Source organism: Tiliqua scincoides, chromosome 4 (genome assembly GCF_035046505.1).
Source record: "Tiliqua scincoides isolate rTilSci1 chromosome 4, rTilSci1.hap2, whole genome shotgun sequence".
NCBI classification, from domain to species: Eukaryota; Metazoa; Chordata; class Lepidosauria; order Squamata; family Scincidae; genus Tiliqua; species Tiliqua scincoides.
The window spans coordinates 62,136,370-62,160,422 of NC_089824.1; the positions used below are offsets into that span (position 1 = coordinate 62,136,370).

Here is a 24,053-nt window from a genome sequence, read left to right on the forward strand (position 1 = left end):
AGGCGCTCGGTCCGCATGTTCCCCTCCCATTTCTCTGGAAGATGCCCCGGATGTAGAAGGGCCGGTGTTGTCGTGCGTCACTTCCAGCGAGCGGGACGGTGGAAACTGTGAGGTGGGTGAAGCGGGTGACTGCGCGCGGGGAGCCCGCAAGCCCTGGAGCGCTGGTGCGCGCTGCGCCGCCGCGGGTCCCCCGGCTCCGCGCTCCAGGCCTCGCAGAGGCTCCTCAGTCCGTAGCCGCCTGGCCGGGGCTGTGGGGGGCCCCTCCTCCCGCCTCCGCCGTTGGCGCGCGCGGGAGCCGTTGGGGCTTCGGAGAGGGGCGGGGCTGGGAGTGGCCACGGCGGAGACGCCTCTTTCTCCCGTGGTCCGGCAGGCGGGTGGGTGTCGTTGGCTCGCAGGGGCCTCTTTCAAGCGCCACCAAGTTTGGGCAGACAAGCCTCCCTCCTCCCTGGGGCACTCAGAGCCCAAGCCTGTGCCTGTCTACTCAGAAGTAAGTCCCATTGCAGTCAATGGGGTTTATTCCTAGGAAAGTGCGGCTAGGATGGCAGCCTCAAGGTACAAGCCTATGCTTGCCTACTCAGAAGGAAGTCCTGTCAGAGTCAGTGGGGCTTACTCCCAGGAAAGTGTGGCCAGGATTGGGCCCCTCAGTCCCTTTGAGCTGAACAGGGCTTCTTCTGTGTAGGGTTGCGTGGTTGGCCTGCAGCCCTCAAAGCTCTTGCTGGGGAACAAACACAAGTGGACAGAGTGGGTTTGCTTCTGAGTAAGCAGGCACCTGTCCGTCCTGCACAACAACCCAGCAGTAAACTGTGTGCGGTTTTCCAGAATGTGTCTTGACCTTTTCCTGTGTTGGTTATTTTTTTTTTTTGTAAGTAGGGCAACTACTTGGTACCTGCCCAGGACTGTTTCTCACCCAGTGGTACAAGTACCACCAGTGCTACTTGAGGTGGTGTCTCAAGTACCCCTGGACACCTGCTGCCTGGCAGTGACACCAGGAACATGACGCAACAGACAGCAGTTAGGAGGCTTGGCTTGGCAGGCAGAGCTCCAAAGTATGCTTTTCTGTGATCCAAAAAGTTCCTCCTTGGCCTCTTAACTGTGTTGATCACATCACAGCTGGCCTCCCAACCCAGAAATATCCAGTGTTGATGTCATCGCCAGTTACTTCCAGTGGTACTTTGAATATGTAGACCATGTGAAGTGATATGATGGAGGACAGATGTTGAGAAATGCTGGCCTTTAACTGTTGTATAGAAGAGGAAATTTTGGCAGGTGCAGCTTTTAAACCCTTCTATGTTGAGCTTTACTCAGCGCGTGGTCGGTCTGTGGAACTCCTTGCCACAGGATGTGGTGCTGGCGTCTAGCCTAGACACCTTTAAAAGGGGATTGGATGAGTTTCTGGAGGAAAAATCCATTATGGGGTACAAGCCATGATGTGTATGCGCAACCTCCTGATTATAGGAATGGGTTAAGTCAGAATGCCAGATGTAGGGGAGGGCACCAGGATGAGGTCTCTTGTTATCTGGTGTGCTCCCTGGGGCATTTGGTGGGCCGCTGTGAGATACAGGAAGCTGGACTAGATGGGCCTATGGCCTGATCCAGTGGGGCTGTTCTTATGTTCTTATGTTCTTAAGTCAGTTTTACATAGGGCTGAGATGAGCGGCACACAGCACACTGTCTCTGTACAATCCACTGTGAAACCCCTGTGATGTGGCCCCTGGGATAGGTCGATGAAAGTGTCGACCCAATGTGCGGCGGCAGTGAAGAAGGCCAATTCTATGCTTGGGATCATTAGGAAGGGTATTGAGAACAAAACGGCTAGTATTATAATGCCGTTGTACAAATCTATGGTAAGGCCACACCTGGAGTAGTGTGTCCAGTTCTGGTCGCCGCATCTCAAAAAAGACATAGTGGAAATGGAAAAGGTGCAAAAGAGAGCAACTAAGATGATTATGGGGCTGGGGCACCTTCCTTATGAGGAAAGGCTACGGCGTTTGGGCCTCTTCAGCCTAGAAAAGAGACGCTTGAGGGGGGACATGATTGAGACATACACAATTATGCAGGGAATGGACAGAGTGGATAGGGAGATGCTCTTTACACTCTCACATAATACCAGAACCAGGGGACATCCACTAAAATTGAGTGTTGGGCGGGTTAGGACAGACAAAAGAAAATATTTCTTTACTCAGCGTGTGGTCGGTCTGTGGAACTCCTTGCCACAGGATGTGGTGATGGCGTCTAGCCTAGACGCCTTTAAAAGGGGATTGGACAAGTTTCTGGAGGAAAAATTCATTATGGGGTACAAGCCATGATGTGTATGCACAACTTCCTGATTTTAGAAATGGGTTAAGTCAGAATGCCAGATGCAGGGGAGGGCACCAGGATGAGGTCTCTTGTTATCTGGTGTGCTCCCTGGGGCATTTGGTGGGCCACTGTGAGATACAGGAAGCTGGACTAGATGGGCCTATGGCCTGATCCAGTGGGGCTGTTCTTATGTTCTTATGTTCTTATGAGCTGCATCTGGTTCCCTCTTCTATGCAGCACTTAAAGGTATAGCACTTAAACCCCTGCTAACTGGTTAAGAGGCATTTTTTCAAGTGGGTGCTCCTCTTTTATTTAGCAGGGGAAGAGTAACTGGCCCACCTCACCCCAGCAGTGTCTTTTCTAGTGGCTGTCTGCCTTTTTAGTTTGTGAGCCCTTTTGGGACAGGGAGCCATTAGATATTTGATTTTCTCTGTAAACCGCTTTGTGAACTTTTTGTTGAAAAGCGGTATATAAATACAGTGGTGCCTCACAAGACGAAATTAATTCGTTCCGCAAGTCGTTTCGTATTGCGAAAATTTCGTCTTGCGAAGCGCGGTTTCCCATAGGAATGCATTGAAATTTAATTAATGCGTTCCTATGGGCAAAAAAAGTCAGAACAAAGTCAAGTTTGGTTTACAAAGTGTTTATTAAGTGCTCTTTAAAGGCATACATAATGTACAGAGGATTTCAAAAATTTCAAGCACAAAACTTTTTAATTTTAAAAATTCGTCTTGCGAAGCACGGCATAGAAAAATTTGTCTTGCAAGTCACCAGAAAAAATAGCAAAACCGCTTTCATCTTGCGAGTTTTTCGGTGTGCGAGGCATTCGTCTTGCGAGGCACCACTGTACTGTTGTTGTTGTTGTTGTTATAGGCAACAACAACAGTATTTATATACCGCTTTTCAACAAAAAGTTCACAAGGGTTGTTGTTGTTGTTGTTATAGGCAAATAGGCACTCTGTTACCCTGCACGTGCCTGATCTCGTAAGCTAAGCAGGGTCAGGCCTGGTTAGTACTTGGATGGGAGACCGCCTGGGAATACTGGGTGCTGTAGGCTTATACCATAGTCTTTCAAGACTGAAGGTTGCCAACCACTGTTATAGGCACTCTGTCCCCCTTTGTATCTGGTAACCCTAAACTTCCCTTTTTTTGTATTTATTAGTTTGTAAGGTTCCAGGCGTACCCAATTGACCCACATCTTCCATCGGAGTTAAGTTCCAGAGTAATCGCATTTTGTAGAACTAAAATCGCATACAGTATACTCAAAAATTGCTTTGAAAATCCATGACATCTGGAAAATGTATACCATTTCTTTGAAATTGATGAGACTTAGGTTGGAATTGAGACTGAACAGCCTCATTCTCCTGACCTTTGGCTCCCTCCAGGGCATATATTTGGTATGTAGAATGGCTGGCAGAATCCCCTACTCTATTGTAACTGCTGGATTTTTGTTTTTGGTTTGCTGACCACGTGAAGTTGTGTAAGTTTATCATGCGAAGATGTGGGCCAACTGTATGGTATATTACCACTTGCACTTGATGATAACAGTAATAACTTTCCATAGAGCTTATGTCTGACATGGTACAGGTCCTGTGATTGTCTAGATTTAGAACACTGTCTAATACGTATTTGTTGCAGCAATGTTATTTGGGATGCTACCTTGAATCTTCTTTAGTGAGAGGAATGGGGTGTTAATTTCAGATGAATAATTTCAACAGGCCTTCAGATTCAAAAGCAAGTGAGGGTGTTTTAACACACTGATCTCCAATTTAATGAAAACTCTGACAATGCTGCCTTGTATGTAAATCTGAACACCCAGGATAACAGTATTTATGTGGTTTTGAGTACTGTTTTGGTTTGATCTGCTTATTATAAAAGAAAAAACAAGTATTTTTTGTTTCGCAGACATTTATTTTGAAAAAAGCAGATATAATTCCTAACATGGCAGAGGTACTAGAGAATGAAAAGGGAAAAAGAAAGAGAATTGAAGAAGCAGATAGTGCAACTGCTAAAGACTCAAAGGCTGATTCTTCCGTCATAAATGATGATAAAACAATTTTAGATAAAGTAAGTTGTGATGCAGATGACAAGACGGATGGAAATGTTCCTGATGAGAGAAGACTGAAAAGGCAGAAAGCAGAATATGACTCTGAAGAGATTCCTGCAAAGAAAATAGTGAGTGTTTCAAAGAGCAACTTTGATTATGACTGGAGGAAAGAATGAATGCAGTGCAGTCAAATCCTACCTTCTACTGAAAACAGGCCAGCCAGAAGGCCTGTGTTGTATCCAGCACAAGATTGGGGCCAGAAGTGGTTTAGCCAGAGGCAAGGGGAAATTCTTCCTCTTACTACTGGGTAAGCCACCATGGCCCCAGTGGGTCTCCTTGGATTTTTACCACTTTCAGAGGTGGCATAAAGAGAGCCTGAGTAGTCTGGTGGCATAAGGAGTCTGAGGAGAGCAGTGTGGCTTCAAAGTGCCCTATCCTGCTGAGGAAATGGGGTTGGGATCTGACATAACAGCTAGGTCCCAACCCTGACTCCTGCTCCCCGACTGCTCCCTTGGGACCGCCCTCTGCCTGCCCTCCCCTGGAACACCCCCCTCCTGCCCTCCCAAGATTCCTTTGTCGGCAGAGCTCTGCCAACTCAACCCTCCCTTCCTGAGTTGGTGCGGAGGCTGGATGCAGCCTCCATGGGCTGGTGCATGTCCCTGTGCTGGCCCAGGCAACTCTTGAGGAGGTGCAAATGCGCTTTATGGCCTAGATTCAGTCAGGATTGCGCCCATAGTTAACTTGGACTGGTTAATAAGCATGTGTGTTTTGTAAAAATGAGAAAGAAAGGTTTGAATTGTTACTGTATTTGAATTCTTCATGGTGCTATTTTCTTTTATTTGGTTATTTTAAATATTTTTATTGTGCCTTTCCCTCCATTATCGAAATCCCCAGTGGCGTCACTAGGGTTGGCGTCACTAGGGTTTGCAGGATGCCAGCACGTCACCTCCCCATGCAGTGGGCGGGGCCCCAGATGGTGGGTGTGGTGATGTACCATGACTCCACCCCCACTGTTTTTTTGGCTGTGCCTTTTGATAGAACACATTCTGCATGAAATTACGCATTGATTGATATGTAACATGATGGTATTATTCCTCCAAACTGTGATTTTAGTGATTTTGGTCACTAGTGGTGTCACACCCCACCAGGGTGTCAACTTACTAATACCTTATTGCAGCAGTTCTCAAACCTTTAGCACTGGGACCCACTTTTTAGAATGACAATCTGTCTAAGACCCACCAGAAGTGATGTCATGGTGGAAGTGACATCATCAGGCAGATTAAAATAAATAAGTATAAATAATTAAAGTAAAACAAATAATTAAATAAGCAGAGCCAGCCCTGTTCCACCAAGTGAATTTCCTCTGTAGCCTGCTTGCAATAACACCCCTCTCCAAAATCAGTTAGGTTTTCAGCCCTATCCAGTGCCCAGTTCAATTTAAGAACTTCTGTTTAAACCAGATCACTGTCAGGAACCACCTGGCTTTGCAAGTTTCAAAAAAGTTCACCTTATCAGCTGAAGCCTCTGTTTTGATCCTTTTTTTTGGGGGGGGGGGCTGCCTTCTGGAGCATTTGTTGAGCTCCTGTTCCATCAGATCAGGACCATTCTGGTGGCTTCACATTCCCCTTTGCCTGGCCTGACCACCAGCCAAGGCACGTTTGCTTACTCACTAGTAAATGTGACTGTGAGGCTTAGTTTCTCTTTCCACAGGGCTCAATACATCCCTCTGCTTGGAGGGAGGGACTTCCTTCTCAGGTGTTTTTGGGGTCTGCATTCATTGGATCAGGACCATTCTGGTGTCATTGGATTCCTCTCAGTCTGCCCTTTCTGATGGGACTAAGGGAAGTTCACCTACTCACAAGTAAACACATGATACAGCTCACTTTCCATAGGGATCCATGCATTTTTTGTTCTTCAGATTTTTGGCCATAACTTTTGATAGAAAGGAGATATTTCACTCAGGGCTTTTGCATTGCATTCTGCTCGAAATTCGGCATCCAACGGTATATAATATGATGGGGTTACTCCTAACCACCACGATTTTAGCATGTCAACCCCCCTGTGCATGTCACCCGGTGCAGCCCGCACCCCCCTAGCGACGCCACTGGAAATGCCCAAAACTGTGCATAGCAATACAATTAAAATATAATAAAACAGTATGAAACAATAAAAAATGACAATAAAAAGTAAATCCCAGCAATGGGGCAATAAAAGACAGAACAGCATAAACAGCAGAATAATTAAATAACAGCAGAAGCTAATTAAATAGTAAGAGCAGTGACCGGTACAAATACAGATCCAAACAGAGATCAGAAGCAACAGTAGAGCCTAGGGTGGTGTCACCAGGGTCCAAATCTGACACTGCAGGTACCACTGGGGGAGAGGGAACCCTTAGGAGGTAAAAACCCCTCAGCAGGCAGAGAAAGGGATTAGTACCTTCAGGATGCCTCCCCCAGGCCAGGGGTCACCCTGGGAGTAGGATCAGGTAACCCTCAACACCTGAGAAAGATCACATGGCCAGAAGGGGTGGGGCTGTGGAGCCTGGGAGCTGGGCTCATAAGGAGCTCAGCAGCCAAGGGAGAGGAGGGTCTCCATGGGGCTCCAGTTACTGGCAAGGAGACCCAGCCTCACCCATGCCCTCAGAGGCCTGAGGCACGGCACAGGGAAGAAGAAGAGCAGCCCTGGTAGTCCTGGAAGGAGGGCACCCTCTAGCTGAAGGGAGATCGGCCATGGTGGAGGGCATCAAAAGAGCACTCCAGGAACCCCATCCCTGAGGGACTAGTGCAGGACAACTGGGTACTGGGGCCTCCGCAACCCCCTCCTCTGACATCGGGCTCCCCTCCCTGACTGTAAGGTACCACTCACCTCTTGAAAGGCAGCGCCGGAGCTCATGCTAAAGGAGACCCATGGAGCTTGGGAAGTGAGGCCTTTGTAACTAGAGGAGCCTGGCCAGGATCAGGAGTCCTGGACTCTCCAAAGGGCAGGGGCCCTGATCTGGAGGGAAAAGACAACCTTGACCAGTTTGGCTCCATGGGTTAACAAGAGCCCGATGAATGCTAAACGACTGACGTGAATAAACAGCCGCTTCAAAAATAATCAGTGCTCAGTGTGGTCTGTACCCAGGAGGGGTAAGTCTGCCGCCACTTGGGCCATGTCCAAATCACCTATAGAACCCCCAGAGGGGAGGGCTGGTCCTCGAATGAATGTACAGGTGGGAAAGTCAGACCACAAAGAAAGATCATAAGTTCCTGCCTGAAGGCCAGCAGGGAGGACACAGATCTTAATTCTGATGGCAAGGAATTCCAAAGTTGTGGTAGTACCCTAGAAACTATCCTACTTCTTGAGGCCATCAACTGGTTTCAAACAAGGATGGCACAAATAGGAGGCACCCTCTCAGATATCCTTGGGGGGGGGGGCTGGCTGATATGGAAGGAGGCAGAGACACTGGTCCCAAGCTGCGGAGGATTTTAAAGGTCAAAACTCTCATCTTGAATTGGGCCTGGAAACAAATTTGGCAGCCAGTGCAGCAGCTGGAGCAACAGCTTGACAGAGTCTATCTACTGAACCCTCATAACCACCTGAGGCTCCACATTAGGCAATCACCACAGTTCCCAAGCAGACTTCAAGGGCAGTCCTGCATAGCACACATTACAGTAGTCAGGTTTTGACATCACCAGGGCATGGACTGCTATAGTTAGCTCTGACTAACTCAGGAATGGCTGTAGCTGATGTACCAGTCTTTGCTGGGTAAAGACTCTCCTGTCCACTAGGACCACTTAATGATTCAGGAGCAGCAAAAATTTCAAGAGAATCCCCAAGTAGGCAGCCTGGTTTTGTAGAGGGAGAGCATCCCCCTTCAGAGCAGACTGATAGTCCAATACCTGCATCATGGATTCAAGAGAACTTTGTTCTGACTGGATTTAATTTTACCTTGTTAATTCTCATCCAATCCCCAACCACCTCCAGGCAGTGCTCTAGAACCTAAGAGTACAAAACATAGGCTGCATGGGAAATACATAGTGCTTACTTTTAGTGCACTATCAGAGTACAAAGGTCTTAATGTCTTGTTGGCCATTATGAATGTGAGAAATATTCTGAGAGAGATGGTGACTTTATCAAGAGAGTCATCAACAGCAAAACTCTTTTCATGTTTATTTGGAAGTTCCACTATTGCCAGTAGGCATATTCCTAAGTTTGCGTATGATTAGAGTCAAAGTGAATTTCTTGACTGAGCTGGGGAATTTAAACCTGGATTTCTTGCATCCAAATCTAATATTCTTTCCATAGGCAAGCATGATAGATACATCCGATACTGGGTTTCCAGAGGATGAGAAGAACTTGGCTGAAGAATCATATAGAGCAACTTCCTCAGTTTCGAAGACAAAGCCTGTTGTTGCTGTGGAGGATGATGGAACTAAATTAAGTAAAGGGTGTTGTGATACAACTGGAAAGGAAGAAGTTGGTGTTCCTGAGGACAGAAGACCAGGCAAGAGAAAATTGGAACCCAGTTCTGAAGCTGACTCTGCAAAAAAAGCTGTGAGTATTTCAGTAGATGTTTGGGTTTGGTTATTAAGCTGACACCCTTTTCATCAAACTCATGGCTACATTTTAGTTATTATATTTTGGAGTCTCTCATCAGAATACCTCAGTGAGAACTGGGATGGTGAATTCACTTTCCAATTATGCATGCGTGGTCTTGACCCATTCCTGGAAACTACCCTAGGAAAAAATCTGGACAGAGCTTGTAATCACATGAATTATATGTTAACTCCAGGGTGCTTCAATGGACCCCCAGCTTTACATTGGGTTCACTTTATAATCAAACCACTTTATAGTGGACTCTCTGTAGTAAAACAAGGTTCACTATACAATAAGTTATTCACTTTACAGTGGGCTCACAGTTGCCAGCAGGAGGACCTCATAGGTCCTATTTTCCAGTGGGGTGTTCAAGGAGCAGAGGTTGGTATGTCAATAGAAAGGCGGACAACTCACCTTGGGCACCTCAGTAGTATGTTACCTCAGGCACCAGATAGACTTGTTCAGCCTTGCTAATCAGTTGGTCGAGAGAGAGCGTTTTTCCCAAGGAAAATCTTCCTTTTGAAAACTGTGGCTTTTCCCTTAGGTTTCCCTATGAAAATTGAATAGTTGTCTATAAGCTAATAGTCCTAATATTATTTAAAGTTTAATTTTAAATGCTGTGGAAAGGATCTTCCCTGTGTGGGTGCAGTATCATTGGGGAAGATTATAAGAACAGGAAATTAGAAATGTGAATGTGATAGAGTAATTGGTTACCCAGCTTTTATGCTTTCTTCCTTAAGTAGCAATTTATATAATATCTCATATTTTCACCTCATTTGTTTGATGTTCTTGTGCAGCATACAGAAGCTGTAGCAGCACACTATAATAAACTTGAAGAGGTTGGATTGGAACAACGTAGTACGAGTCGTATTTTCTATCTCCGAAACTTTAACAACTGGATAAAGAGTGTTCTCATTGGTATGACTAGCTAATTGAAAGTGTAATCGTGTTTTTAGCAGAAAGTAGGGGATACATTTGTGATTTAGTTGGCTAGAGTGGGAGAAAGCCCAATCTTTACCCTGGAATCCCAATTTAATGCCTAAAAACCATTTAATATCTAGTGCCATGTAAGATTCACATTTAAAGCTTATTGAGAGTTGCTCCTTAGTCAAATATTAATTGTTGCTGTATAATGCTCCATGCAGAGATTCACTACGCAGATCTGTTGGTATCCTTTTCTGCTCAGTGATGGAATTGGGGAACTTTTGAATGTAATAGCAACTGTATTGTAGGATGTGAGCAAATCAGTAGTGATGTTTTACCAATCTTTTTTAAAGAGATGGCAAAGATCAGTGGTGGACCTGGGGGAGGCAGGGGGTGCAAATGCCCTGGAATTTAGGTGCTAGGAATTTAGGTGCTGGGGGGGGGTTGGCACCACAACCTGCCCCCCTGGCTTTTGAAGTGGGTGGGGAAATCACACCGAACGGAGGACCCCCCTTTCTTTTTGCACTCAAAGGGGAGGAGAGGGGGCGGCCCTGCAGCCACTCTAGCCGTGATTCCTGACCGTGTCTGAGAGCTGCCCTCCTCTCCTCGCCTTTAGGGGAGGAAAGGAGGGTGGCCCTCAGAACGGCCGAGGAGGCACCTGGGAGAAAGTGGCATGCATCTCTTTTGATTTTGGAGGAGGTGTATACCGCTTCAAGCCCTGAAGGAGTGTTTGCTCCGCTTCTAGTGGCGTGGACAGCTCCTTCAGAACTTTTTTGTGCCACTGGAAGGTGCCCAGGAGGAGGGTGGCGCTTGCCTCCTGGATGCCTCGCAGCAGTGCAAGAACACTCAGTTGGAGCCTTCTGCCCGGCTAGTAACTGCATGGAAGGCTCCATTGGAGCATGGGCTACCTCCTCCTTTTCTTTCAAAGGGGGAATGGAGGAGGTGGTGCGCTGGAGGTAATTGCAGTGATAATGACATCACCGCAATTACTTCTGGGTTGGGGGGGTTGGTGGTGGTGGTGGGTGGGATAGTGGCCCCAGCACAAAAACTGCCAGGATCATCACTGGCAAAGATACAGATCAGTACAGATTAGACCTCTTCAGTTATTATGCATATTCATTAGCTGTGTTTTCCATGGTAAGAGTATCTTTCCCAAGTTTTAGAATCTATGCTAGAAAAATGTATATATTGTGAATGATGCCTTTTAACCCTCTTTCACTCTCCAAATACAGTATAAACATTTCTTAAATAAATGATTTTTCTCTCCAGTCTTGGTGAGAGAGAGCTTTTTTAAATAATGGAGTGCAGTATCTTGATATTTTGAACTGTGAAATTGTATAATTTCAGAGTTTTGTTATTGTGAAATTGCAGTAAGCTGAGAAAAGAGTTTCTTCTAAAAGGTTTCTTTCCTTCCTCAGGTGAATTCCTAGACAAGGTTCGGCAGAGAAAGCAAAATATTACTGTTCTAGATCTGGGATGTGGCAAGGGGGGGGACTTGCTGAAATGGAGAAAAGGCAGAATTAGTAGGCTTGTTTGTACAGGTAAGAATTGGTTTAGCTTTTTGGGAAACACAAACAGCTTCTGAAGTACAGATGTGTTTACCATTTGGCTCCTATTATATTCTTTTTTGGAAATTTGGTGTGGTTATTGTTATGAATTGCTAATAAAAACTACGTTGTGAGATAGATTGTGTTTTATGTGGAAGTTAGTAAAACTGCCCAAGCCGTTTTCAGTTGATATGGTGATAAACATAGATCAGACAATGAACTACCCTGTTGAATTCCTCCAAAGATTGAATTCTCCTTGGAATGTTAGCCAGTGGTCTTATTTTAAAGGTTGGTGCACCTGTCACATTGTTGTGTAATTTGAATCTGCCAAAACTTTGCAATGGCATGAGGCTTCAAGTTAAGGTCCTCAGGTGCAATATCTTTGAGGCCACAGTTTTTACAGGGTGTGAATGCATCTGGATCATTCCATTGGACTACCCTTTCAAATGTAAGACTGCAGTTCCCACTCAGAGTATGCTTCTCAATGGCTATGATAAGTCCCATGGACAATTCTTAAAACAGGCAGGCATTGATGTAAAGCAAGGTCCTTTATGTAGCTTGTTCAAGGGTTATTAAACTAAATAATAGGGTGATATTGGTGCCGGAAGATCAAATTGCAGATATAATTTACCAAGAAGCTACTCAGCTCTTTAAATCTTGCATGTTAGACTATCAGCAGGGTAGAAAGTAATCATTTTTTTCATCTGTTTGAAGAACGGGTATTTCAGGTAGTCTTTAATTTGCATAGTTCCTGTAAAATTCTCAGCAACAAAGGAGAAATCCAAATAGTTTCCTGAGTATTTTTCCATCTTGCCATGTGGCTTCTCAGGCTTGCCATGTGACCAAAAACTTGCCATGTGGCTTCTCAGTCTGACCCCTCAGACTTCCTAGTGCTGAAGAGGGGAATACCCAAGGGGCATAGTGGTCTGTTTGCTGTATTCCTTCCGTCCTAGGAAAACATCAACCTGTGTGCAAGTATTGCATGCATGTGGTGCTGCGTGATCCTGCAGCTGTGGATGAGCAATGTCTTGGAGAGCAGGTGCTTGGGAAAACTGTCTTCTAAGGCCACCAATTGACCATCTCTGATGCATAGATAGAGATCAGTGGAGGGGAGCGCAGGGGAGCATAGTGAGCCCTGTTTTGTAAGTGCGCTGAATCTGCCGGTGTGTCTAATTTTCCAAAGGAGTAAATTATAATTGAAGTACTGTACTGGTCAACAGGCATGTGGATGCGGGAGAACCCATGGACATTATATATCTGGACTTTCAGAAGGCGTTTGACACGGTCCCTCACCAAAGGCTACTGAAAAAACTCCACAGTCAGGGAATTAGAGGACAGGTCCTCTCGTGGATTGAGAACTGGTTGGAGGCCAGGAAGCAGAGAGTGGGTGTCAATGGGCAATTTTCACAATGGAGAGAGGTGAAAAGCGGTGTGCTCCAAGGATCTGTCCTGGGACCGGTGCTTTTCAACCTCTTCATAAATGACCTGGAGACAGGGTTGGGTAGGGAGGTGGCTAGGTTTGCAGATGACACCAAACTTTTCCAAGTGGTGAAGACCAGAAGTGATTGTGAGGAGCTCCAGAAGGATCTCTCCAGACTGGCAGAATGGGCAGCAAAATGGCAGATGCGCTTCAATGTCAGTAAGTGTAAAGTCATGCACATTGGGGCAAAAAAATCAAAACTTTAGATATAGGCTGATGGGTTCTGAGCTGTCTGTGACAGATCAGGAGAGAGATCTTGGGGTGGTGGTGGACAGGTCGATGAAAGTGTCGACCCAATGTGCAGCGGCAGTGAAGAAGGCCAATTCTATGCTTGGGATCATTAGGAAGGGTATTGAGAACAAAACGGCTAGTATTATAATGCCGTTGTACAAATCTATGGTAAGGCCACACCTGGAGTATTGTGTCCAGTTCTGGTCGCCGCATCTCAAAAAAGACATAGTGGAAATGGAAAAGGTGCAAAAGAGAGCGACTAAAATGATTACGGGGCTGGGGCACCTTCCTTATGAGGAAAGGCTACGGCGTTTGGGCCTCTTCAGCCTAGAAAAGAGACGCTTGAGGGGGGACATGATTGAGACATACAAAATTATGCAGGGAATGGACAGAGTGGATAGGGAGATGCTCTTTACACTCTCACATAATACCAGAACCAGGGGACATCCACTAAAATTGAGTGTTGGGCGGGTTAGGACAGACAGAAGAAAATATTTCTTTACTCAGCGTGTGGTCGGTCTGTGGAACTCCTTGCCACAGGATGTGGTGCTGGCGTCTAGCCTAGACGCCTTTAAAAAGGGATTGGACAAGTTTCTGGAGGAAAAATCCATTATGGGGTACAAGCCATGATGTGTATGCGGAACCTCCTGATTTTAGAAATGGGTTATGTCAGAATGCCAGATGCAGGGGAGGGCACCAGGATGAGGTCTCTTGTTATCTGATGTGCTCCCTGGGGCATTTGGTGGGCCACTGTGAGATACAGGGACTAGATGGGCCTGTGGCCTGATCCAGTGGGGCTGTTCTTATGTTCTTACTGTTTGAAAAAAGCTATAGTTTCAGTTATGATTTTGTGTGTGTGTGTAGAGCACACAGAAATTGAATTGCTTCAGGAGTTTAATAGGAATTTATATGCATTATCTTAACAATAAGAATTCACACTAGAAATGGGTAGTATATGAAAGCAAAATCTATTTCATAAAAATCTTCTGGAATGTACTCAAGAAAGTTACTCAGCATGTTTTAAAAAGCAGATATATAATGATACCAGTGTGAACATACTAAATTACCAGGCGGTGTTTTTTTGGCACAACATGGTTCCAAAACGTTCTGTCATAAAAACCTTTTGGCTTTGTAAAATGTGACTTTGGTCTTTAATGCCAATAAAGGTCTATGGATGATGATGATGTGACTTTGGTGCTTCCTAGAATAGAGCTCAGTTTGTGTTTTTATCTTGACTGGTTGTCAGATACTTTTCGTTTTCAAGTGTATGTAGATAGTGGTGTATTTCCCTCTAACTGAATAATACCTTTTGGAAAAATGTCCTGAGTGTACAAATTTTTTGTTTTAAATAGATATTGCTGATATTTCTGTACAACAATGCAGGCAGCGGTACGTAGATATGAGAAACCGTGGTCGTCAAAATGAGAGGATTTTCACTGCAGAATTTATAACCGCTGACAGCACTAAGGTACTATTATTCTGTGGTTTTTTTAGTTGTTGTAGTCTCTTGTAATTTGTTTGTTTTTAATTGGTCTAAAATTTTGGAAGTACCTAGAATGTGTGTGAGAGAGAAATTAAATGTTGCAGATGTATATTTGACTCATGGTATTGCATAATTGTGAGCGACAGGGATGGGACACCTAGCATAAAATAGCGGAGTGTAATATAGCATAAGCTCCCTTACTTCTGTCACTTATCAGAAACTGGAAATGGGTGAATACAATTGTTCTTGCTTGTTTTTTAGCACCAGAATATAATGTGAATGTTTGCCAGTAAAAAGACAGTTTCTCAGATTTGTGTGACTGTCTTTTCTTTCCACGAAAGCATGATATATTTTTCAGCATTTTGCTTGCTGGTCCCCTATTGAGGCAATGAATATTGGAGGTAGTACAACATAAGGGGTCACAGAGGCTCTGCTTTGAAGTTGCAAATTAAAAAGAACGGGGAAAAAAGAGAATCTAAATTGTTTAAAGACATAAATACTCTGTCTGTAGCTAGCATGCTAGAAGAATGCAAATCTTTTCTTTTTTCCTTTCATATGTGACAAAAGTGTAAAAATGTTCTTGTGGTGTTTCAGGAACTTCTGTCTAAAAAGTACGGTGATCGAAACATGTACTTTGACATCTGCAGCTGTCAGTTTGTGTACCACTATTCATTTGAGACATATGAACAGGCTGACATGATGCTTAAAAATGCCTGTGAGAGGCTTTGCCCTGGAGGATATTTCATTGGGACAACACCAGATAGCTATGAACTTGTGTAAGTGTATATTTAATGATTAGGTCAGGACTGGGGATGGAACCTCTCGGGTACTTTTTCTAATCTTGAAGCTGAATATTTCTGGTTGAAGGCTTGTTAAGTGCTCCTTGGAAGAACCATTCCTATTGGAGACAATCATCTTCACTGACATTATTCATCCTTAAAGTGAATTTTAGATTTAAATGAAAGCCTCTAATCCTCTTACTAGTCAAGACATAAAGAAAAATGTGGAGTCTGAATTCTGTGCATTAGGAAGTAAATATATTCAGTGCCCTGGGGTGATGCAATTCCCTTGCTCTGGCCCAAGATGGTCGCCAAAGTGCTGTAAAGCACTTTTGCACCAACTTAAGAGGAGGGAGGCTGATGCAGAACCTGTTTGGCCCACCTGGAAGGTAAGCTTGCGCCAGCTGAGCTTGGCCAGTGTGGGGTCTGGGGGGGGGTGTGAGGAGGGAGGGAGGTGTTTTGAGGTGGTGAAGGGCAGTGGGCAGGAGGTAAGCGGGGGTGGGGCCAGGTTCAGGCAGTTATGCAGGATCCTATCCCTGTTCCCAGGCAGCCTGGGGCAGTCCTAGTCTGCTCAGATCTGTGCCACTTCTTTAGGTGGCGCTGATCTGATAAGCCCCTTTGGGGCTGCTGCAGCATGACACGGGGTAAGGGGAAGCTATTCCCTTTGTCCCAAGCTGAGCCAATTTCAGCCCCAACCCTGCCTTGGATGTGGGGCAGGCCCACTGGTTGGTCTGCCTGCTCCAGGGCAGGTTAGGGTTGGGCTGCCCATTTATTAAGATTTTCATTTATATTTCCTGTATTGAGGTTTTGACTAATCTTCATTGTATTCTCCTCACCTCATTTTGGTATACTCTTTGGAATCCTTGCTGCAGTATTTCTTTGATGAGATATCTGTCTTATCTTCATTTTGAGACATAGGAGGAATCAGGTTATGCTATTTGAGTGCAAAAAGGTAAAATGTACAGTATGGCTGGAACCAGCCATCATTTAGTTCTTCCCCTCCAGCTGTCTTCTGCAGTGTGACCTCTATCTAATCATAATGTAAACTTCATCGAGTTGCACCCACAGTCATGATGTGGCTATCACTACATCCTACTATTTCAACGGGTCCCCTAACCCTTCGTGTGCACATTTTGGGGTGAGCGGGGTTGGACAGATCTCTTGCAGTAATACCATTTTGTGAGCATTGCTATCAACACAACTCACTATGTCGCAGTGTGAAAGAGTTGGTGCCTAATTTTGTCAGGTTTTATCCCTGTTTCTATTCTTTTAAGTTGAAAGCTATCTGCCTTGAATGCTTTGACAAAAGCAAATGTTATTTACTTTATTTATCAAGATGTTACCCTGAAAGCCTTTGCATTGAAGTGGTAGCTCATAGAATTAAGTATCTGTGTGAGTCCAACTAATGCCTTGATACTAGATGTCTCCATCCCACCATCAGTGCATGGTCATTCATTGGCACTGCTCCCCTGGGCACTGCCTCTTGCACTATAGAGTCACAGTACAATAGCTGTAGACACTAGCTCAAAGGGAAGTTCATTTGGGGGTGGGCCCGTGTTGGTTCCCTCACATCACCTTTATGGTTGAAATATGCCTGCCACAGGTAACTGATACATGCTTAAAATTAAACTGCAGAAGCACAGCACCTGCATAAGCACAGCTGAAAGCACAACTTAAGACTGAGCTCTGAGGTGGGTTAATTCTTCCCATGCACATTTGAACTTTAATCTCTCTGTGATGACAGTCAGTGTAATGTTGGAATAATTTCAGTTAAATATTTGACGCAAGAAGAAAATAGTTTTTAGAACAGTATCGGGAGGAGGCCTTATAATTAATTGTTCTTGTATTTGGTTTTCTTAGTACTCTTTGGACAAGCTATGAATGTGCTTGAGTTTTACTGTATCAGTAAAATAACCTCAACAATAACCTGAAAAATATTTAAAAATAATCTTTATTTTATATTCTTTAACAGAAAGCGTCTTGAAGCTTCCCAAACAGATTCATTTGGGAATGAAATATACACTGTTAAGTTTGAGAAGAAGGGAGAGTACCCTCTGTTTGGCTGCAAATATGACTTTAACTTGGAAGGTGTTGTTAATGTGCCAGAATTCCTTGTCTATTTTCCATTGCTGGTAGAGTAAGTTCTTTTTTTTTTTTGCCTTTTAAATTTTGTCAAATTTGAATCTGATTAAAAATACGGTTGCTAGAGATGCCCTTTGGGTTTTTAGATTCATGAGGTGGTCAGTGCAGAGCGTGGGGCTTTGAATGTTGATTATCCAGATATTTAGAGAACCTGACATTTCCCCCTCCCCTTCCTGTTTTGGCTGGCCTCCTTGTCCCTGTCACAGCCTTTGACATGGCAGGACCTGAACATAAGAAGAGTCCCACTGGACCTGCCGGAAGTGATATCATGATTGGAAGTGACATCATCAAACAGGAAATTTTTTAACAATCCTAGGCTGCAATCCTGCCCATACTTACCTGGGAGTAAGTCCCATTTACTATCACTGTTAAAAGCATATACAGAATAGCCGGTTAAAAGTACAGATCTGTAACATTTCCCCAATGCAGTCACATGCCATGATATAGAATATATATCTATATACTATCTAATATAGTAAAAATTAAATATTGAAATGAATGGAGACCCCCCCTAAAATTGTCTCGTGACCCACCTAGTGGGTCCTGACACACAGTTTGAGAAGCACTGCCATAGGGAACTGCTACCAGGTTTTCAATATTTTCTTCCTCACGTTGCAAGACTCTTTTCTCCCTCTTTGTCTAGTTTCATTGTAGCAACAATTTTCAGTTCTGCCTTCATGAACTTCATAACCTCTTACATGTTGCTAGCAAGCAATCCATATTCAAATCAGAAACATATCCATATCCAGTTTGCCAAATTGTACATTCTGTGACTGCAACGTAACTGTCCATAATGCACTTGAAAGCTGTAAAAATGGTAAAGTTAGATTTTTTATAATATTGTATGTCTAATCCCCTGAGATGCACTCTGAGAGTGTATTTGTAACTGGAAGCCACTAGGCAGTGCTCAGTAAGTATATAGGACCTGCAATATCCGTTTTAATGTACTCTCATAATTTTGAAGAGGACTTTATGTTCAGATGAGGTGCAAGATGCATGTAAAGTTGTGAGTTTTCTTCTGACCACAAGGTGTCAGTGTAATGTCAGCATACTACCTTTTGTAAATGTGGCAGATGCTTTGAAAATAGTATTTCTGACTTTGTACTTCTGGACTAATTGAACATTTAGTAATTTTTAAATAAAACCTAATTTTAGAATGGCAAAGAAGTATGGCATGAGACTAATCTATAAAAAGACTTTTCGGGAGTTTTATGACGAGAAGATTAAGAATGAGGATCATAAAATACTTTTGAAGCAAATGCAAGCATTGGAGGTTAGTAAAATATGTAAGAGATTTTTCTGTAAATTGCTGGTTTTGTGAACTGTGTGGAATAATTTAAGGATGAATTACTATATTTAGATTATTAGTTATCACATGAATATTTTATTTACATTATTTGCTTAACTTAATATTCTTTGCATGTTCCACAGTGAGATATTAATGTACAGTCTATAACACTGCAATGCATTATATATCCAAGCATGCTCATCTAGACCCAGTGTTACTCAATATAACACATTCTTTGAGTCAATTATTTTCTAAACATTGGCTTGTTGTTCAGAGGTTTTGGACTAACTTTAGTAATTAGGCCAATAATTGTGGCTGCCAGGACCCCATTCCTCCTTCTAGGAATGCTCTTGTCCTCCTCTTTCTCTATTGTTTTCCCCTTTGTAACATGTAGAATTTGAGGTGGTATAAGAGAGTCAATCTGGGGCTGGCTTCTAGGCTGGGACACTTTGTATCACTTTCACTGGAAAACAAAAGAGCACTTGCTTTGACAAGTGGAATTGTTAGTTCCTGTTATAACGTAGTATTTTTGTAGTGAAGAAAATAGTTATTTCTAATAAAATCCTGACTCTTCTTAGAAGATATTGTATACAGCATGTCAAGATTGTGACTCTACGTGCACTTAGTAAGCTCTGCTGAAATCAATGCGACTGCTTCAATTAAAGCTTTCTAGACTAGAATATTTTTCATAGGGCTAACCCACTGTTTCCCAATTTATGGCATCCCATGCAGGTCCTGGAAGTGACTGGCGATGACATCGCCAGTTGCTTTCAGGTTTGGAGACGTCACTGGATGCAGTAAACAGAGGTAAGAGGCTCAGGACAGGAGGGACGGCCTTTCCCAGTGTGCAAAAATAGCACACAGGAGCTCAGCCCAGTGGGCTGAGCCTCTGCTGTTGTTTGTAGTGTCTTGTGCAGTCTTGCTTCTGGCCAGCTGGTGGCCCAGGAAGTGGCTCATCAGCGAGTGCCCCAGGCGTCACTATGCAGTTTGGGAACCCTTGAACTAAGAAATTTCTACCTTATAAGGTAAAGCAGTAGGCATAATGGTGATAACTCATTCCTTAGTTGCTGCTTGGCCGCTACATATGAGCTCAAGAAGGGAAAAGATGATATGTATTGAAACATTTGTGCATTAATGTTTGTAGAAGACATAAGAACAGCCCTGCTGGATCAGGCCATAGGCTCATCTAGTCCAGCTTCCTGTATCTTACAGTGGCCCACCAAATGCCTCAGGGAGCACACAAGACAACAAGAGACTGGCATCCTGGTGCCCTCCCTTGCATCTGGCATTCTGATGTAGCCCATTTCTAAAATCAGGAGGTTGCACATACCCATCATGGCTTGTAACCTGTAATGGATTTTTCCTCCAGAATCTTGTCCATTCCCCTTTTAAAGGCATCCAGGCCAGATGCCATCACCACATGCTGTGGCAAGGAGTTCCACAGACCAACTACACACTGAAAAAAGAAATATTTTCTTTTGTCTGTCCTAACTCTCCCAACACTCAATTTTAGTGGATTCCCCCTGGTTCTGGTGTTGTGTGAGAAGGTAAGAGAATCTCTCTATCCACTCTGTCCATCCCCACATAATTTTGTATGTCTCAATCATGTCCCCCCTCAGGCACCTCTTTTCTAGACTGAAGAGGCCCAAACGCTGTAGCCTTTCCTCATAAGGAAGGCGCCCCAGCCCAGCAATCATTTTAGTTGCTCTCTTTTGCACCTTTTCCATTTCCACTATGTCTTTTTTGAGATGTGACCAGAACTGGACACAGTACTTCACGTGTGGTCTTACCATCTATATGTACAACAGCATTATAATATTAACCGTTTTGTTCTCAATACCTTTTCTAATGATCCCAAGCATAGAATTGACCTTCTTTACTGCCGCCTCACATTGGGTCAACACTTTCATCGAGCTATCCACCACCACTCCAAGATCCCTCTCCTGATCTGTCACAGATGGCTCAGAACCCATTAGCCTATATGTGAAGTTTTGATTTTTTTGCCCCAATGTGCATGAGTTTACATTTGCTTACATCGAAATGCATCTGCCAGTTTGCTGCTCATTCTGCCAGTTTGGAGAGATTCTTCTGGAACTCCTCATAATCACTTCTGGTCTTCACCACTTGGAAAAGTTTGGTGTCATCTGCAAACCTAGCCACCTCCCTACCCAACCCTGTCTCCAGGTCATTTATGAAGAGGTTGAAAAGCACCGGTTCCAGGACGGATCCTTGGGGCACACCACTTTTCATGTCTCTCCATTGTGAAAATTGCCCATTGACACCCACTCTCTGTTTCCTGGTCTTCAACCAGTTCCCATTCCATGAGAGGACCTGTCCTCTAATTCCCTGACTGTGGAGTTTTTTCAGTAGCCTTTTGTGAGGGACCGTGTCGAATGCCTTCTGGAAGTCCAGGTATATAATGTCCACGCACGGGTTCTCCCGCATCCACATGCCTGTTGACCTTTTCAAAGAATTCTTTAGGGTTCGTGAGGCAAGACTTACCCTTACAGAAGCCATGCTGATTCTCCCTCAGCAAAGCTTGTTCGTCTATGTGTTTTGAGATTCTTTGATGAGGCATTCCATTTTCTTTCCTGGTATAGATGTTAGGCTGACCGGTCCCGGGTTCCCTCTCCTTTCCTTTATAAAGATTGGTGTGACATGTGCTATCCTCCAATCCTCTGGCACCGTGGCCATTTTGAGGGACAAGTTGCATATTTTAGTCAAGACCTCAGCAACTTCATTCTTCAATTCCTCAATAACTCTTGGGTGGATGCCATCAGGGCCCGGTGACTTAGTGATTTTTAATTTGTCAGTTAGGTCTGAAACACCTTCTCTTTTAACCTCTATCTGACTTAATTCCTTGGTCAGGAGGGGCTGTTCAGGCAGCAGTCTTTTGTCATGAAGACAGATGCAAATAACTCATTTGATTTCTCTACCATCTCTAAGTCTCCTTTTATCTCCCCTTTCCCTCCCTCACCATCCAGAGGGCCAACCGCTTCTCTGGTAGGTTTCCTGCTTATAAAATATTTGAAGAAGCTTTTATTATTCCCCTTAATGTTGCTGGCCATGTGTTCCTCATAGTCTCTCTTGACCTCCCTTATCATCTTCTTACATTTCTTTTGCCGCAGTTTATGTTCCTTTTAATTCTCCTCATTAGGGCAAGACTTACATTTACAGAAGGAAGCTTCCTTACCCTTTACAGCCTATCTAAATTGGCTGGTTAGCCATGTGGGCACCCTCCTGGACTTAGTCGAGCCCTTCTTCCTTTGCGGTATACACTTCTGCTGGGCCTCTATTACTGTTGCTTTAAGCGGCCTCCATGCACTCTGGAGAGATTGGACTGGAGAGATTGGACTCTTTTTACCTTCCCTTTCAACCTCCTTCTAACCAGACTCCTCATTTGAGCCTCCTCATTTAATGGGTTCTGAGCTATCTGTGACAGATCAGGAGAGAGATGTTGGGGTGGTGGTTGACAAGTCGATGAAAGTGTCGACCCAATGTGCAGTGGCAGTAAAGAAGGCCAATTCTATGCTTGGGATCATTAGAAAAGGTATTGAGAACAAAACAGCTAATATTATAATGCCGTTGTACAAAATATGGTAAGGCCACACCTGGAGTATTGTGTCCAGTTCTGGTCGCCACATCTCAAAAAAGACATAGTGGAAATGGAAAAGGTGCAAACGAGGGCAACTAAGATGATTACTGGGCTGGGGTACCTTCCTTATGAGGAAAGGCTAGAGGATGTGGTGATGGCATCTGGCCTGGATGCCTTTAAAGGGGATTGGACAAGTTTCTGGAGTAAAAATCCATTAGGGTTTACAAGCCATGGTGTGTATGTGCAACCTCCTGATTTTAGAAATAATAATAATAACAACAACAGGTATTTATATACCGCCTTTCTTGGTCTTTATTCAAGACTTTATTCAAGGCGGTTTACATAGGCAGGCTTTATTTAAATCCCTTATTAAATAGGGATTTTTACAATTTGAAAGAAGATTCTTTTTTTCAAGAACCACTACATTCAGGTGTTTCATTCCGATCTGGCCTCACATTCTGGCCTCCATCCTCCCATGCTCAGAGCAGATGGAATAGCTCGGCTTCAGCTTGTCAGCTGCTTCAAGGTCGCACGGTGCTGGTGGCCTCGAACTGGCGACCTTGTGAATGTTATCTTCAGGCAGACGGAGGCTCTACCCTCTAGACCAGACCTCCTGCCCATGCAAATGGGCTATGTGAGATGCAAGGGAGGGCACCAGCATGCAGATCTCTTGTTATCAGGTGTGCTCCCTGGGTCATTTGGTGGGGCCACTGTGAGACTAGACTAGATGGGCCTATGGCCTGATCCAGTGGGGCTGTTCTTATGTTCTTATGAGGGAAGTCCGCTCGTCAGAAGTCAAGTGCTTTTGTGACAGATTTGCCTGGTACTCTTTTCCCGACATGCATGTCAAAACAGATTGCAGCATGGTCACTGTTCCCCAATGGCTCAGTAACATTTACATCTCTAAGATGGATACCCACCCATAATATTGTGTTTTGTTTGGTACTGTTTTATTTTTAGTAATGTTCTATCTAATCTTTTTTTTTTTTTAAAGCTTTATCCTGTTGATGAAAATTCCAGACAGGTCTCAAACAAAAAAGAGGACTATGAGCATGCTGAAATGCTTAGGAATGATGGAAAAGGAAAGCTACCTCTTGTAAGTATTCACTGAATTGTATTGTGGCCTGAAACCTTACGCCAGATCTTCCAGAGATATGGTAGTCACAGCAGTAATACAAGAATTAACATAACATCCTGTCTTTGACAAGCGGGTACAGCAGGCAAGCTGTGACTCCAGCAAATTTGTTCATTTGTATCCTTCACTTTCATGCTGTAGGGAAAGTTAGGAATGTGTCCATGGAGCCAAAATCATTAGGATAGTGCTTCAAGTGCTTCATTGGTGGTGTTACTTTGGGTAGCACAGCACTACTGTGAAGCAATGATAGGTGCTAACAGCTGCTGTACTGACCACAAATTGTGATGGTCTGCTAGTGTTACTACTGAAATGCAGGATGCCACATCTTTAGCTTAGTTTCTGCAAAATGGTGCAACTACTTCTGTTGTGTCCTTGAATACTATTCTCTCTATGTGGGTGAGCATTATAGCAGCTATGATGAGGTACTTGCTTGTACAGCAGGTAGCCTCTTTAGTTGCTATGAGCCCTGAGGAAGAGAAGGTAGTGTATCTCCACTGCTTCATATCTGAAGGTAGCACATATAACT

At 44.1% G+C, this 24,053-nt stretch overlaps 1 protein-coding gene across 3 annotated transcripts in view; it reads left to right on the forward strand.

Moving 5' to 3' along the window:
• Positions 1-24,053, forward strand: part of RNMT (RNA guanine-7 methyltransferase) — a 224,878-nt gene that overhangs the window by 197,346 nt on the left and 3,479 nt on the right. The window contains exons 1-10 of one of the 3 annotated variants that reach the window (XM_066623779.1): positions 45-112; positions 4,204-4,473; positions 8,633-8,881; positions 9,721-9,841; positions 11,266-11,388; positions 14,458-14,573; positions 15,183-15,364; positions 17,340-17,504; positions 18,665-18,782; positions 23,387-23,488. In XM_066623779.1, coding sequence (XP_066479876.1) covers positions 4,240-4,473; positions 8,633-8,881; positions 9,721-9,841; positions 11,266-11,388; positions 14,458-14,573; positions 15,183-15,364; positions 17,340-17,504; positions 18,665-18,782; positions 23,387-23,488 — 1,410 coding nt within the window. In that variant the 5' untranslated portion in view covers positions 45-112; positions 4,204-4,239. Of the gene's footprint in view, positions 1-44; positions 113-339; positions 488-4,203; positions 4,474-8,632; positions 8,882-9,720; positions 9,842-11,265; positions 11,389-14,457; positions 14,574-15,182; positions 15,365-17,339; positions 17,505-18,664; positions 18,783-23,386; positions 23,489-24,053 lie in introns of those variants that run through there. The other 2 variants (XM_066623781.1, XM_066623782.1) reach the window with 2 other exon arrangements.